Source organism: Lampetra fluviatilis, chromosome 66 (genome assembly GCF_964198595.1).
Source record: "Lampetra fluviatilis chromosome 66, kcLamFluv1.1, whole genome shotgun sequence".
Lineage (NCBI taxonomy): Eukaryota > Metazoa > Chordata > Hyperoartia > Petromyzontiformes > Petromyzontidae > Lampetra > Lampetra fluviatilis.
The window spans coordinates 3,635,579-3,650,638 of record NC_136340.1 but is presented as its reverse complement, the minus strand read 5'-3'; the positions used below and the strand labels follow the sequence as shown (position 1 = coordinate 3,650,638).

At 54.7% G+C, this 15,060-nt stretch overlaps 2 protein-coding genes across 2 annotated transcripts; both read left to right on the top strand.

Moving 5' to 3' along the window:
- The first annotated feature begins 6,083 nt into the window (after nt 1-6,083).
- Nucleotides 6,084-8,328, top strand: LOC144952174 (protein phosphatase 1L-like). Its single transcript, XM_078882575.1, has 3 exons — nt 6,084-6,353; nt 6,976-7,153; nt 8,138-8,328. The coding sequence occupies exons 1-3, from the start codon at nt 6,084-6,086 to the stop codon at nt 8,326-8,328; spliced, it is 639 nt and encodes a 212-aa protein (XP_078738701.1).
- A 265-nt stretch (nt 8,329-8,593) lies between these two features.
- Nucleotides 8,594-15,060, top strand: LOC144952136 (protein phosphatase 1L-like). The gene is made up of 2 exons (XM_078882540.1): nt 8,594-8,644; nt 13,882-15,060. The coding sequence occupies exon 2, from the start codon at nt 13,932-13,934 to the stop codon at nt 14,274-14,276; it is 345 nt and encodes a 114-aa protein (XP_078738666.1). The 5' UTR covers nt 8,594-8,644; nt 13,882-13,931; the 3' UTR covers nt 14,277-15,060.

Sequence of the window (15,060 nt, the reverse complement as noted above, 5' to 3'; positions counted from 1 at the left end):
AGTGTCCATTAGTCTACTAGAGTGTCTAACTAGTGTCCATTAGTCTACTAGAGTGTCTGACTAGTGTCCATTAGTCTACTAGAGTGTCTGACTAGTGTCCATTAGTCTACTAGAGTGTCTGACTAGTGTCCATTAGTCTACTAGAGTGTCTGACTAGTGTCCATTAGTCTACTAGAGTGTCTGACTAGTGTCCATTAGTCTACTAGAGTGTCTGACTAGTGTCCATTAGTCTACTAGAGTGTCTGACTAGTGTCCATTAGTCTACTAGAGTGTCTGACTAGTGTCCCTTAGTCTACTAGAGTGTCTGACTAGTGTCCATTAGTCTACTAGAGTGTCTGACTAGTGTCCATTAGTCTACTAGAGTGTCTAACTAGTGTCCATTAGTCTACTAGAGTGTCTGACTAGTGTCCATTAGTCTACTAGAGTGTCTGACTAGTGTCCATTAGTCTACTAGAGTGTCTGACTAGTGTCCATTAGTCTACTAGAGTGTCTGACTAGTGTCCATTAGTCTACTAGAGTGTCTGACTAGTGTCCATTAGTCTACTAGAGTGTCTGACTAGTGTCCATTAGTCTACTAGAGTGTCTGACTAGTGTCCATTAGTCTACTAGAGTGTCTGACTAGTGTCCATTAGTCTACTAGAGTGTCTGACTAGTGTCCATTAGTCTACTAGAGTGTCTGACTAGTGTCCATTAGTCTACTAGAGTGTCTGACTAGTGTCCATTAGTCTACTAGAGTGTCTGACTAGTGTTCATTAGTCTACTAGAGTGTCTAACTAGTGTCCATTAGTCTACTAGAGTGTCTAACTAGTGTCCCTTAGTCTACACATGCATATGTAGTACTAATCACATTCCTGCATTTCCCATAAATATGCTAAATTCATCTTGATATGCAAATTCCTTTGCAAAGGCGCCCAGCTTATATAGATGCTCCAAGCACGTGTGCTGTTTCATTCAGACGCTGTTTCATTCAGACGCTGTTTCATTCAGACGCTGTTTCATTCAGACGCTGTTTCATTCAGACGCTGTTTCATTCAGACGCTGTTTCATTCAGACGCTGTTTCATTCAGACGCTGTTTCATTCAGACGCTGTTTCATTCAGGCGCTGTTTCATTCAGACGCTGTTTCATTCAGACGCTGTTTCATTCAGGCGCTGTTTCATTCAGGCGCTGTTTCATTCAGGCGCTGTTTCATTCAGGCGCTGTTTCATTCAGGCGCTGTTTCATTCAGGCGCTGTTTCATTCAGGCGCTGTTTCATTCAGACGCTGTTTCATTCAGGCGCTGTTTCATTCAGACGCTGTTTCATTCAGACGCTGTTTCATTCAGACGCTGTTTCATTCAGACGCTGTTTCATTCAGACGCTGTTTCATTCAGACACTGTCTTCTCGACAGACCTGTTCTTCACCTGAGGACGGCTGTTTGCGTTGTGGCCGAAACGTCGTGAGAATTATTTTATTATTTTTTAATTTTATTATTTTATTATTTCCCTTCTACGTGACTTTACCGAAAGAACCAAGAAGATGAATCCCTGCAGTCACGAAAGCTTTAAATCGAAATGTAATATTTTATTATGTTTTATTTTTATTATTTTATTATTTCCCTTCTACGTGACTTTACCGAAAGAACCAAGAAGATGAATCCCTGCAGTCACGAAAGCTTTAAATCGAAATGTAATATTTTATTGTTTTATTTTTATTATTTTATTATTTCCCTTCTACGTGACTTTACCGAAAGAACCAAGAAGGTGAATCCCTGCTGCAGTCACGAAAGAAGCTTTAAATCAAAATAGAAGATATCTTTCGAGATAAGAATAGTTAGAATACCGTCTTCCGAAACTAGAAGACTTCTTCCGAAACTGGAAGATATCTTCCGGAAGATTGAAATCAAAACACGCGTCGCCTCCTACGTCACGAGGCCACGTCAGACGATCCGGGTTGGGCGGGTACCATCATCCCAGTTGTGAGGGGGGGGGGGGTTGGTTTTATTTAATATCTTAATCCAACTATATTTCAACATAATAAAAAATATATATATATAAGCATACGATAATTTAAAAAAAAAATAACGTGTGTGTGTTTGTTGTTCTTCTAATTCGATCTTTTAAAATAAACATTCTTTTAAAAAAATGCGTGTGCCAATTGTATTACACCCCTACCCACTACCACCCGCTAATGGTTTAGCCCAAAGTACAGTGAGCGTCTCACGAATTGTAAAGTTGCAAAGACCTTCGCTGGTACAGTTCGCTTTGATTTGCCGCTACAATTCTTGTCGTTGTTGCATTAAAAAGTTTTAAAAATAACTTTAAACCTTCACGAGTTAACAGACGCGTCAAGTTCAACTCGAGGTCGCGTTTTAAATGTCTAATGCTCAACATAGTAGCGGTGTTTTGAACTGTTTTTGAACGTTTCGATTTAAAGCTTTCGTGACTGCAGGGATTCATCTTCTTGGTTTTTTCGGTAAAGTCACGTAGAAGGGAAGTAATAAAATAATAAAAAATAAAACATAATAAAATGAAATAATTCTCACGACGTTTCGGCTACAACGCAAGCAGCCGTCTTCAGGTGAAGAATGAGACACTACCAAGCTAGGAGCTTATATATAAACTGGGTTGGAGGTGGAAGAGCGCCTTCTTTTTGTTATTATTGTATTACTTCCCTTCTACGTGACTTTACCGAAAGAACCAAGAAGATGTTTTTGAACGCTTGTATTTTGGAGGTTATAACAGCGCTCCTGGGGGAGAGACAAAGGCGGCCGGGCGTGGTTGCTGGTAGCCACCCACCCCCTCGTGTAACTTTCATAGGTGCTGCTCGCTAACAGCACTTGCCCCTACAGTCTGTTGAGGCTACACGGGGGACCTTTGTCTGTGTATAGGCGCTGCTACTCGCTAACAGCACTTGCCCCTACAGTCTGTTAGAGGCTACACGGGGGACCTTTGTCTGTGTGTAGGTGCTGCTGCTACTCGCTAACAGCACTTGCCCCTACAGTCTGTTAGAGGCTACACGGGGGACCTTTGTCTGTGTATAGGTGCTGCTGCTACTCGCTAACAGCACTTGCTCCTGCAGTCTGTTAGAGGCTACACGGGGGACCTTTGTCTGTGTATAGGTGCTGCTGCTACTCGCTAACAGCACTTGCCCCTGCAGTCTGTTAGAGGCTACACAGGGGACCTTTGTCTGTGTATAGGTGCTGCTACTACTCGCTAACAGCACTTGCCCCTACAGTCTGCTAGAGGCTACACGGGGGATCTTTGTCTGTGTATAGGTGCTGCTACTACTCGCTAACAGCACTTGCCCCTACAGTCTGCTAGAGGCTACACGGGGGATCTTTGTCTGTGTATAGGCGCTGCTACTACTCGCTAACAGCACTTGCCCCTACAGTCTGTTAGAGGCTACACGGGGGATCTTTGTCTGTGTATAGGTGCTGCTACTACTCGCTAACAGCACTTGCCCCTGCAGCCTGCTAGAGGCTACACGGGGGATCTTTGTCTGTGTATAGGTGCTGCTACTACTCGCTAACAGCACTTGCCCCTGCAGCCTGCTAGAGGCTACACGGGGGATCTTTGTCTGTGTATAGGTGCTGCTACTACTCGCTAACAGCACTTGCCTCTGCAGTCTGTTGAGGCTACACGGGGGACCTTTGTCTGTGTATAGGTGCTGCTACTACTCGCTAACAGCACTTGCCCCTGCAGCCTGCTAGAGGCTACACGGGGGATCTTTGTCTGTGTATAGGCGCTGCTACTACTCGCTAACAGCACTTGCCTCTGCAGTCTGTTGAGGCTACACGGGGGACCTTTGTCTGTGTATAGGTGCTGCTACTACTCGCTAACAGCACTTGCCCCTCCCTCCCCACCCAGCCCCTCCCTGCACGACGGACGGACACAATAATCCCCTGTGGGCTGGAGTAACCAAGGAGGTTTCTACCATTAACAAACTGATTTCTGTAGAACTGCTTCTTATAGGAGTAGGTTTTTACCCTTTTAAACTGGTACACAAAACTGACACCTTTATTCAAGGCATCATGTTTGCAATAACCACAACACAAGCAGTCAACAAAGCAAACAACAAGTAAACCCGTAAAAACAAAGTTTTTCACTATAAATCCTTTATATGCGTGGCGGCTAGAGTCCTCTCGTCCTCTGGCTTGAGATGGCTGCCACCTATGGGTCAGATGATTGTCTGCCAGTATTAAGCAATTGGTAAATAAATATTTAATTAGTTTTCCCTAAACAGTGTAAAATTTTGGGAATTTTTTTCCACGAACATTAATTGTCTCGCACAACGAGTCTGTGTGCAAAATGTCAGCTCGATTGGATCACGGGAAGTGGGTTAAAAAACGACCGAAAGATTTGCACGGTCGTAAGCAAGCAAGCAAGCACGCAAGCAAGCAAGCGAACTTAATATAAAGGATTTAAAAAGAAGCAACTCTGATGATGATAATAATATGCACTGTCCTTGAAGTTGATTGGTCCACACCCGAGACGGCTTTCTTTAGAGCCTAGTTTGCTTTTTTGACTACTTGTGTAGTGGTCATTGCAAACATGATGCCTTGAATAAAGCTGTCAGTTTTGTGTACCAGTTTAAAAGGGTAAAAACCTACTACTATATTTTGCCGCTGGTAAAAGAGATCTCATAGTGAACCGCTTCTTGTTGTTGTTGTGTTTAATTAATCGTCCGACTTCCCGTGCCTCCTCCGTTTAGGACGGTCGGCTACGCGGAGTGCGAGAACAGTTCAACGCGTGTGCACAACGCACGGTACATCATCGCGCGTGCAAATTCATTGCCTGAACCCGAATGCTTTCACCGCAATCCCGGATCTTTAGACCGGAGGAATCCGATGAGCTACCAAGTGAATTTTCGCACACAGTTGCCCAGAGCACCGTACAAAAGTGCGTCACCGCTTTGTCCCGTCCTCATTTTAGGCGCTCCGAGTTGCTTCAACTCCCGATCAACGCCAACGCTGCCGCTGCAACTCCGGTCAACTCGAGGGCGACAGCTCACCATGCACCCGCTCACCCACCCGCTCGCCCACACGCTCACCCACCCGCTCACCCACCCGCTCGCCCACACGCTCACCCACACGCTCACCCACCCGCTCACCCACCCGCTCACCCACACGCTCGCCCACCCGCTCGCCCACCCGCTCGCCCACCCGCTCGCCCACCCGCTCGCCCACCCGCTCGCCCACCCGCTCGCCCACCCGCTCGCCCACCCGCTCACCCACCCGCTCACCTACGCGCACCAACAATGCGCCTCCCACACCTGGTTAAAACAAAAACAACTTGAACTTTGACCTCACCCGTGCACCTATCATCTCACTCACCCGCTCACCCACCATCTCACCCACTCACCCATCCACTCGCCCACCCACCATCTCACCCACTCACCCATCCACTCGCCCACCCACCATCTCACCCACTCACCCATCCACTCGCCCACCCACCATCTCACCCACTCACCCACCATCTCACCCACCCACCATCTCACCCACCATCTCACCCACTCACCCACTCACCCACCCACCATCTCACCCACCCACCCACCATCTCACTCACCCACCCACCATCTCACCCACCCACCCACCATCTCACTCACCCACCATCTCACCCACCCACTCACCCACCATCTCACCACCGCCACCACCACCACAGCACCTCCACCACCACCACACCACCACCACCACCACACCACCACCACAGCACCACAGCACCACCACACCACCACACCACCACCACACCACCACACCACCACCACCACAGCACCACCACCACCACCACAGCGATGCCCCCACCACCGCCCCCGTGTTGCCGCCGCGTTGTCCGCGTGTCGCGCCGCTGCCTCGTCACGTCGCTCGCCCTTCCCCTCCTCCTCGCCGCCGTGTGGCTCACCCTCACCTCCACCTCCTCCACCTCCTCCACCTCCTCCTCCTCGTCGTCGTCGGCACTGTCCTCGTTCCTGCTGGCGCTGAGCGGCCACCACCACGGCCACCACGGCCACCACCACCGCCGCGGCCGGGAGTCTGACCCGGGCCCCGTCTGGTCTGCGGCGAGGGGGCGCGCGGCCGGCTTTGCCATCCGAGGCCGCCGGCCCTCCATGGAAGACCGCTTCACCATCGGCTCGCGCGTCTATGGCACGCCCGGTGGTGGCGGTGGCGGCTACGGTGGTGGTGGCGGTGGTGGCGGTGGTGGCGGTGGTGGTGGTGGCTACGGTGCAGGAGGAGATTACGGCGAAGATGACGGTGGTGGTGACGGTGGCGGTGGAAGAGGAAGTGATGAGGACGATGGCCGTTACGACGAGGAGGACAATGAGGACATGAACAGCACCCACAGGATCTACGGCCTCTTTGACGGCCACGGGGGAGAGGTGCGTACGTGCGTCTGTGTGTGTGTGTGTGTGGGGCTGTTTGTGTGTCTGTGTCAGTGTGTGTGTGGGGCCATGTGTGTGTGTGTGTGTCTGTGTGTGTATCTGTGTGTGTGTGTCTGTGTGTGTGTCTGTGTGTGTGTCAGTGTGTGTGTGTGTGGGGCTGTGTGTGTGTGTCTGTGTGTGTATGTGTGTCTGTGTGTGTGTCTGTGTGTCTGTGTGTGCGTCTGAATGAAACTTGTCTTTCCGACAGACCTGTTCTTCACCCGAGGACGGCTGCTTGCGTTGTGGCCGAAACGTCGTGAGAATTGTATTTTATATTGTGTTTCATTTCTATTATTTTATTATTTCCCTTCTACGTGACTTTACCGAAAGATTTCGATTTAAAGCTTTCGTGACTGCAGGGATTCATTTTCTTGGTTCTTTTGGTAAAGTCACGTAGAAGGGAAATAATAAAATAATAAAAAATTAAACATAATAAAATAATTCTCACGACGATAGAACCAAGAAGATGAATCCCTGCAGTCACCAAAGCTTTCAATCGAAAAACCTTGTAACTCCTCATCACTATTCTTCTATTTTGGTTCTCGTTTTCCCCCTTTCCCCCGCACACGCCCCGTCTCAGGCCGCGGTCGACTTCGTGTCGCGGACGTTGCCACGGAGACTGCGGGCGACTCTGGCGTCGTCCCCGCCGGGGCGGCAGGACGACGGGGCGGCGCTGCGGGCGCTGGTGGCGCGCGAGATCCTGGCCACGGACGAGGCCTTGCTGCGTCACCTGGACGACATCGGCGGGGACGAGTCTGGTGAATGCTGTCGACCACCACGCGCTCGCTCGCTCAACCACCACGCTCAACATACGCTCGCTCACTGAACCACCGCGCGCTCGCTCACCACGCGCTCACCCCTCACGCGCTCACCCTCACGCGCTCACCCCCCCTCACCCACCCCGCTCACCCACCCCGCTCACCCACCCCCCTCACCCACCCCGCTCACCCACCCCGCTCACCCACCTCACTCACCCACCCCCCCTCACTCACCCTCCTCACCCACCCCCCTCACCCCCCCACTCACCCACCCCACTCACCCACCCCACTCACCCACCCCCCTTACCCCCCTCACCCCCCCCCTCACCCACCCTGCTCACCACCGCCCCCCCCCCCCGCTCACCCCCCCCCTCACCCCCCCCGCTCACTCACCCCCCTCACCCACCCCCCTCACCCACCCCCCTTACCCCCCTCACTCCCCCCCTCACCCACCCTGCTCACCACCGCCCCCCCCCCCGCTCACCCCCGCCGCTCACCCCCCCCCGCTCACTCACCCCCCTCACCCACCCCCCTCACCCACCCCCTTCACACACCCCGCTCACCCACCCCCCTCACCCACCCCCCTCACCCACCCCCCTCACCCACCCCCTTCACACACCCCGCTCACCCACCCCACCCTCACTCACCCCCCTCACCACCCCCCTCGCCCACCCCACTCACCCACCCCCCTCCCCCCGCTCACCCACCCCCTCACCCACCCTGCTCTCCCCCCCCGTTCACCCACCCCCCTCACTCACCCCCCTCACCCACCCCACTCACCCACCCCGCTCACCCACCGCCCCCCCCGCTCACCTACCCCCTCACCCCCCCCCCCCCTCACCCACCCCCTCACCCACCCCCCTCACTCACCCCGCTCACCCACCCGCTCACCCACCCCCCCGCCCCGCTCACCCACCCCTCTCACTCACCACCCCCCTCGCCCACCCCACTCACCCACCCCCCCCCCCCCCTCGCTCACCCCAGGGTCGACGTGCGTGCTGGCGGTGGTGAGCGGCGACTCGCTCACCGTGGCGAGTGTGGGAGACTCGAGGGCGGTGGTGAGTGACGGGCACGGCCGTGCGGTGCCGCTCACCACGGAGCACAAGCCGTACCTCCCCGCTGAGCGCAGACGCATACAGCGCGCCGGTGAGGGTGAGGGTGAGCGTAGTGAGTGAGTGAGTGGGTGGGTGGGTGGGTGAGTGAGTGGGTGGGTGGGTGAGTGAGTGAGTGAGTGTGAATGTGGGTGAGTGAGTGGGTGAGTGGGTGGGTGAGAGTGGGTGTGAGTGGGTGTGAGTGAGTGGGTGGGTGAGTGAGTGAGTGGGTGAGTGAGTGGGTGAGTGGGTGAGTGGGTGAGTGAGCGTGAGTGGGTGGGTGAGTGAGTGAGTGGGTGAGTGAGTGAGTGTGAGTGGGTGAGTGATGATGATGATGAGAGAGACACCACGGAACACAAGCCGTACCTCCCCGCTGAGCGCAGACGCATACAGCGCGCCGGTGAGGGTGAGGGTGGTGAGTGAGTGAGCGTGAGTGGGTGAGTGTGTGTGAGTGGGTGGGTGAGTGAGTGAGTGTGAGTGGGTGGGTGGGTGAGTGAGTGAGTGAGTGGGTGAGTGAGTGTGAGTGGGTCGGTGCGTGAGTGAGTGAGTGTGAGTGAGTGGTGTGAATGAGTGAGTGTGAGTGGGTGGGTGCGTGAGTGAGTGGGTGAGTGAGTGAGTGGGTGAGTGAGCGTGAGTGGGTGGGTGAGTGAGTGTGAGTGGGTGAGTGAGATTGTGAGTGAGTGGGTGAGTGGGTGAGTGAGTGAGTGGGTGAGTGAGTGAGTGTGAGTGGGTGAGTGAGTGAGTGAGTGTGAGTGGGTGAGTGAGTGAGTGAGTGAGTGTGAGTGAGTGGGTGAGTGAGTGAGTGGGTGAGTGAGTGTGAGTGGGTCGGTGCGTGAGTGAGTGAGTGTGAGTGAGTGGTGTGAATGAGTGAGTGTGAGTGGGTGGGTGCGTGAGTGAGTGGGTGAGTGAGTGAGTGGGTGAGTGAGCGTGAGTGGGTGGGTGAGTGAGTGTGAGTGGGTGAGTGAGTGGGTGAGTGAGTGAGTGGGTGAGTGAGATTGTGAGTGAGTGGGTGAGTGGGTGAGTGAGTGAGTGGGTGAGTGAGTGAGTGTGAGTGGGTGAGTGAGTGAGTGAGTGTGAGTGGGTGAGTGAGTGAGTGAGTGAGTGAGTGTGAGTGAGTGGGTGAGTGAGTGGGTGTGAGTGAGTGAGTGAGTGGGTGTGAGTGGGTGAGTGAGTGGGTGAGTGAGTGAGTGAGTGTGAGTGAGTGAGTGGGTGAGTGAGTGAGTGGGTGTGGGTGAGTGAGTGAGCGTGAGTGAGTGGGTGTGAGTGAGTTTGTGAGTGGGTGAGTGAGTGGGTGAGTGAGTGAGTGTGAGTGGGTGAGTGAGTGAGTGTGAGTGAGTGAGTGAGTGGATGAGTGTGTGAGTGAGTGAGTGAGTGAGTGGGTGAGTGAGTGGGTGAGTGAGTGAGTGTGAGTGACTGAGTGTGAGTGAGTGGGTGAGTGAGTGAGTGAGTGGGTGAGTGGGTGGGTGAGTGAGTGAGTGGGTGTGAGTGGGTGAGTGAGTGGGTGAGTGAGTGAGTGAGTGACTGAGTGTGAGTGAGTGGGTGAGTGAGTGAGTGAGTGGGTGAGTGAGTGAGTGTGAGTGAGTGAGTGAGTGGGTGAGTGAGTGAGTGTGAGTGAGTGAGTGTGAGTGGGTGAGTGAGTGAGTGAGTGTGAGTGGGTGAGTGTGAGTTGGTAAATGGGTGAGTGAGTGTGGGTGAGTGAGCGTGAGTGGGTGAGTGAGTGTGAGTGAGCGTCAGTGGGTGAGTGAGTGTGAGTGAGTGGGTGTGTGAGTGTGAGTGAGTGAGTGAGTAAGTGGGTGAGTGAGTGGGTGTGAGTGGGTGAGTGTGAGTGGGTGAGTGAGTGTGAGTGGGTGAGTGAGTAAGTGAGTGAGTGCGTGAGTGAGTGGGTAAGTGGGTGAGTGGGTGAGTGAGCGTGAGTGGGTGAGTGAGTGGGTGTGTGAGTGTGAGTGAGTGAGTGAGTAAGTGGGTGAGTGAGTGGGTGGGTGAGTGAGTGTGACTGGGTGAGTGAGTGTGAGTGGGTGGGTGAGTGAGTGTGAGTGGGTGAGTGAGTGGGTGAGTGAGTGAGCGTGAGTGAGTGGGTGGGTGAGTGTGAGTGGGTGAGTGAGTGTGAGTGTGAGTGAGTGGGTGAGTGAGTGAGTGAGTGTGAGTGGCAGGTGAGTGAGTGTGGGTGAGTAAGTGAGTGAGTGGGTGAATGGGTGAGTGAGTGAGTGAGTGGGTGAGTGAGTGGGTGAGTGAGTGAGTGGGTTAGTGAGTGAGTGGGTGAGTGAGTGGGTGGGTGAGTGAGCGTGAGTGGGTGAGTGAGTGTGAGTGTGGGTGAGTAAGTGAGTGAGCGAGCGTGAGTGGGTGAGTGAGTGGGTGAGTGGGTGAGTGAGTGAGTGGGTGAGTGAGTGAGATGGTGAGTGAGTGTGAGTGAGTGAGTGGGTGAGTGAGTGAGTGGGTGAGCGTAGTGAGTGAGTGGGTGAGTGAGTGAGTGAGTGTGAGTGGGTGAGTGAGTGTGAGTGGGTGAGTAAGTGAGTGAGTGAGTGAGCGTGAGTGGGTGAGTGTGAGTTGGTGGGTGAGTGAGCGTGAGTGAGTGAGTGAGTGGGTGAGTGAGTGTGAGTGAGTGAGTGAGTGAGTGGGTGAGTGAGCGTGAGTGAGTGAGTGGGTGAGTGAGTGAGTGAGTGTGAGTGGGTGAGTGAGTGGGTGAGTGTGGGTGAGTGAGTGAGTGAGTGTGAGTGGGTGAGTGAGTGAGTGTGAATGGTGGGTGAGTGAGTGTGAATGGGTGGGTGCGTGAGTGAGTGGGTGAGTGAATGAGAGTGAGTGGGTGCGTGAGTGAGTGTGAGTGGGTGAGTGAGTGTGAGTGGGTGAGTGAGCGTGAGTGGGTGAGTGTGAGTGGGTGAGTGAGCGTGAGTGGGTGGGTGAGTGAGTGAGTGTGAATGGTGGGTGAGTGGGTGAGGGTGAGCGTAGTGAGTGAGGGAGCGTGAGTGGGTGAGTAAGTGAGCATGAGTGGGTGAGTGAGTGAGCGTGAGTGAGTGGGTGAGTGAGTGGCTGAGTGAGTGTGAGTGGGTGAGTGAGTGAGTGAGTGGGTGAGTGTGAGTGGGTGAGTGAGCGTGAGTAGGTGAGTGAGTGTGAGTGGATGAGTGTGAGTAGGTGAGTGAGCGTGAGTGGGTGAGTGAGTGAGTGTGAATGGTGGGTGAGTGGGTGAGTGAGTGAGTGAGTGTGAGTGGGTGAGTGAGCGTGAGTGGGTGAGTGTGTGAGTGAGTAAGCGTGAGTGGGTGAGTGAGTGAGTGAGTGTGAGTGGGTGAGTGATGATGAGAGAGAGACACGTAAACTCCAAATATACAGCAGCAGCAGCAGGCGTCGTCAGGGTCGGGAGCGAACCCACGACCTCCTGCGTACCAGGCAAGGTAGTCAACATCTCCTAGCCAGTGTGTGATGATGATGATGAGAGACACGCAAACTCCAAATATACAGCAGCAGGCGTCGTCAGGGTCGGTAGCGAACCCACGACCTCCTGCGTACCAGGCGAGGTAGTCAACACGTAGCAGGAGGAGGAGTTTTTCGCGGCCAATATCCATCATGTTGTGTCGTTGAACCCGCCACCACCCGACGCAGCCGATCGGGAAGGAGGTTTGTGTCACGCTAACAGAACGTGGCCAATCCGTAGCTCGTACAGTGCACACACACCTCTTGCTGTGGGCTGGAGAGTTAAACCCGCGGCTGCAACATTTACAATTCCAGTAGCCGTGACGTTCCGCCCGTAGCGATGTAGTGGCAGGGGTAGGGGAATCTTTTTTAAATCCTTTATATTAAGTTCGCTTGCTCGCTTACGACCGTGCAAATCTTTCGGTCGTTTTTCAACCCACTTCCCGTGATCCAATCGAGCTGACATTTTGCACACAGACTCGTTGTGCGTGACAATGAATTTTCGTGAAAATGTTTTCCAAAATTTTACACTTTTTAGGACAAAAAATTCTATTTAATTACCAATTGCTTAATGGTGGCAGGCAATCATCTGACCCATAGGTGGCAGCCATCTCAAGCCAGAGGACGAGAGGACTCTAGCCGCCACGCATATAAAGGATTTAGAGTGAAAAACTTTGTTTTTACGGGTTATACCTGTTCTCTGCCAAGGGCCATTTGGATATGTGCCGCACCACCTCTACATAACAAAAGGCTCAGTCAACCATTCTACACAACAAAGACTCATTCCCTGGCAGCGATTTCAGCCGCACCACCTCTACATAACAAAAGGCTCAGTCAACCATTCTACACAACAAAGACTCATTCCTGGCAGCGGTTTCAGCCGCACCACCTCTACATAACAAAAGGCTCAGTCAACCATTCTACACAACAAAGACTCATTCCCTGGCAGCGATTTCAGCCGCACCACCTCTACATAACAAAAGGCTCAGTCAACCATTCTACACAACAAAGACTCATTCCTGGCAGCGATTTCAGCCGCACCACCTCTACATAACAAAAGGCTCAGTCAACCATTCTACACAACAAAGACTCATTTCCTGGCAGCGATTTCAGCCGCACCACCTCTACATAACAAAAGGCTCAGTCAACCATTCTACACAACAAAGACTCATTTCCTGGCAGCGATTTCAGCCGCACCACCTCTACATAACAAAAGGCTCAGTCAACCATTCTACACAACAAAGACTCATTCCTGGCAGCGATTTCAGCCGCACCACCTCTACATAACAAAAGGCTCAGTCAACCATTCTACACAACAAAGACTCATTTCCTGGCAGCGATTTCAGCCGCACCACCTCTACATAACAAAAGGCTCAGTCAACCATTCTACACAACAAAGACTCATTTCCTGGCAGCGATTTCAGCCGCACCACCTCTACATAACAAAAGGCTCAGTCAACCATTCTACACAACAAAGACTCATTCCTGGCAGCGATTTCAGCCGCACCACCTCTACATAACAAAAGGCTCAGTCAACCATTCTACACAACAAAGACTCATTTCCTGGCAGCGATTTCAGCCGCACCACCTCTACATAACAAAAGGCTCAGTCAACCATTCTACACAACAAAGACTCATTTCCTGGCAGCGATTTCAGCCGCACCACCTCTACATAACAAAAGGCTCAGTCAACCATTTACACGCAGCTTTACATCAGCCACACCTAGTGTACACAACAAAGGCGGGTTTCACGAAACATTTATGTTCACGCCATGAAAGCCTCAACAAATAAAAACCCCTCCACCGTGGATAGTGAACCACACCCCCAAATCTCCCCACACAACCCCCCAACCCCCACCCTACCGCCCCCCCCCCCCACTAACCCCACCCTCCTGCCCCCCTAACCCCCCCCCACCAGCCTAACCCCCCCCACCAACCCAACCCCCCCACCCTCCCACTCCCACCCCCCACCAACCCAACCCCCCCACCCTCCCACTCCCCCCCCCACACCCCCACCCCCCCCACACCCCCCCACTCCCCCCCCACACCCCCCTCACCACTCCCCCCCCACTCCCCCCCCCATTCCCCCCCCCCCCGTGCCTAGCGACTTCACCCGGCTGAGCAGCTTTTATTGGATAGTTCACCTCCACCGCACGCTCACCCCCCCCCACCCCCACCCTGTGCCCCCCCCCCACCCCCACCCCCCCCACCCCCTCCCCCCACCCCCCGTCCCAGGCGGCTTCATCCGCCTGAGTGGCGTGTGGCGTGTGCAGGGCGAACTGGCGATGTCGCGGGCTCTGGGCGACGCTCGCCTCAAGCGCCTCGGGGTGATCACGGCGCGTGCCGACGTGGCCACCGTGGCCCTGGGAGGCCCACCAGGGGGGCCACCGGGAGGCCCACCGGGAGGCCCACCGGGAGGCCCACCGGGAGGGCCGCCGCTCTTCCTGTTGCTCGCATCCGACGGCCTCTGGGATGCCGTGGCCAGCCAGGAGGCCGTAGACTTGGCGCGGAGACACGCCGGCGGGCCGCTGATGGGTGCCGGGAGGCTGGCGGCTGAGGCCTTCCGCAGGGGCAGCCGGGACAACGTGGCCGTGCTGGTGGTGAGGGTGGACCGGGGCGGCCGAGATTGAAGGGCGGGGCAGGGGCTGGGTCAACCGGGAGGCTACCCACGGAGGGGTTCGATGGACAGTCGGCGACCTTCGGAACCGTCGAGGTGAAGGTGATTTTTGGGGTCGAGAGGTCATCCAGATGTTGTGGATTCACACCCCGGTGGTACCCCCCCCCCCACCCCCCCCTCTCCCCCCCCCTGACCCCACCGGGGTTCACGAGGTGGGGGTCAACCGGGAGGCTACTCACAGAGGTGGTTCGATGGACGGTCGGCGACCTTCGGAAGCGCCGAGGTGAAGGTGATTTTTGGGGTCGAGAGGTCATCCCGATGTGTATTCACAACCCGTTCCCCCCCCCTCTCGACCCCCCCCCCTCACCCCACCGGGGTTCACGGGGCGGGGGTCAACCGGGAGGCTACCCACGGAGGGGTTCGATGGACAGTCGGCGACCTTTGGAACCGTCAAAGTGAAGGTGGGATTTGGGGTCGAGAGGTCATCCCGATGTTGTGGATTGGCACCCCCCCCCTCTCGACCCCCTCATTCCACCAGGGTTCATGGGGCAGGGGGGGGGGGTCAACCGGGGTGCTACTCACAGACATGGAGGGGGTTCGATGGACAGTCGGCGACCTTCAGAACCGTCGAGGTGAAAGTGATTTTTGGGGTCAAGAGGTCATCCCGATGTTGTGGCTTCACACCCCCCCCCCCCCTCTGCCCCACGCCGGGGTTCACGGGGAGGGGTCATCCGGCGGGGGGGGGGGGGTGGACGGACCGCTGAGCGGGTCACGGGCCCATCGGCGACATCCGGAAC

Excerpts from the sequence above, each read along its gene's own strand:
- LOC144952136 (XM_078882540.1), top strand. The coding sequence starts at position 13,932 with ATGTCGCGGGCTCTGGGCGACGCTCGCCTCAAGCGCCTCGGGGTGATC.
- LOC144952174 (XM_078882575.1), top strand. The coding sequence starts at position 6,084 with ATGGAAGACCGCTTCACCATCGGCTCGCGCGTCTATGGCACGCCCGGT. Across the intron at positions 6,354-6,975 it reads TTGACGGCCACGGGGGAGAG|GCCGCGGTCGACTTCGTGTC; the intron begins GTGCGTACGTGC and ends GCCCCGTCTCAG. Across the intron at positions 7,154-8,137 it reads CATCGGCGGGGACGAGTCTG|GGTCGACGTGCGTGCTGGCG; the intron begins GTGAATGCTGTC and ends CGCTCACCCCAG.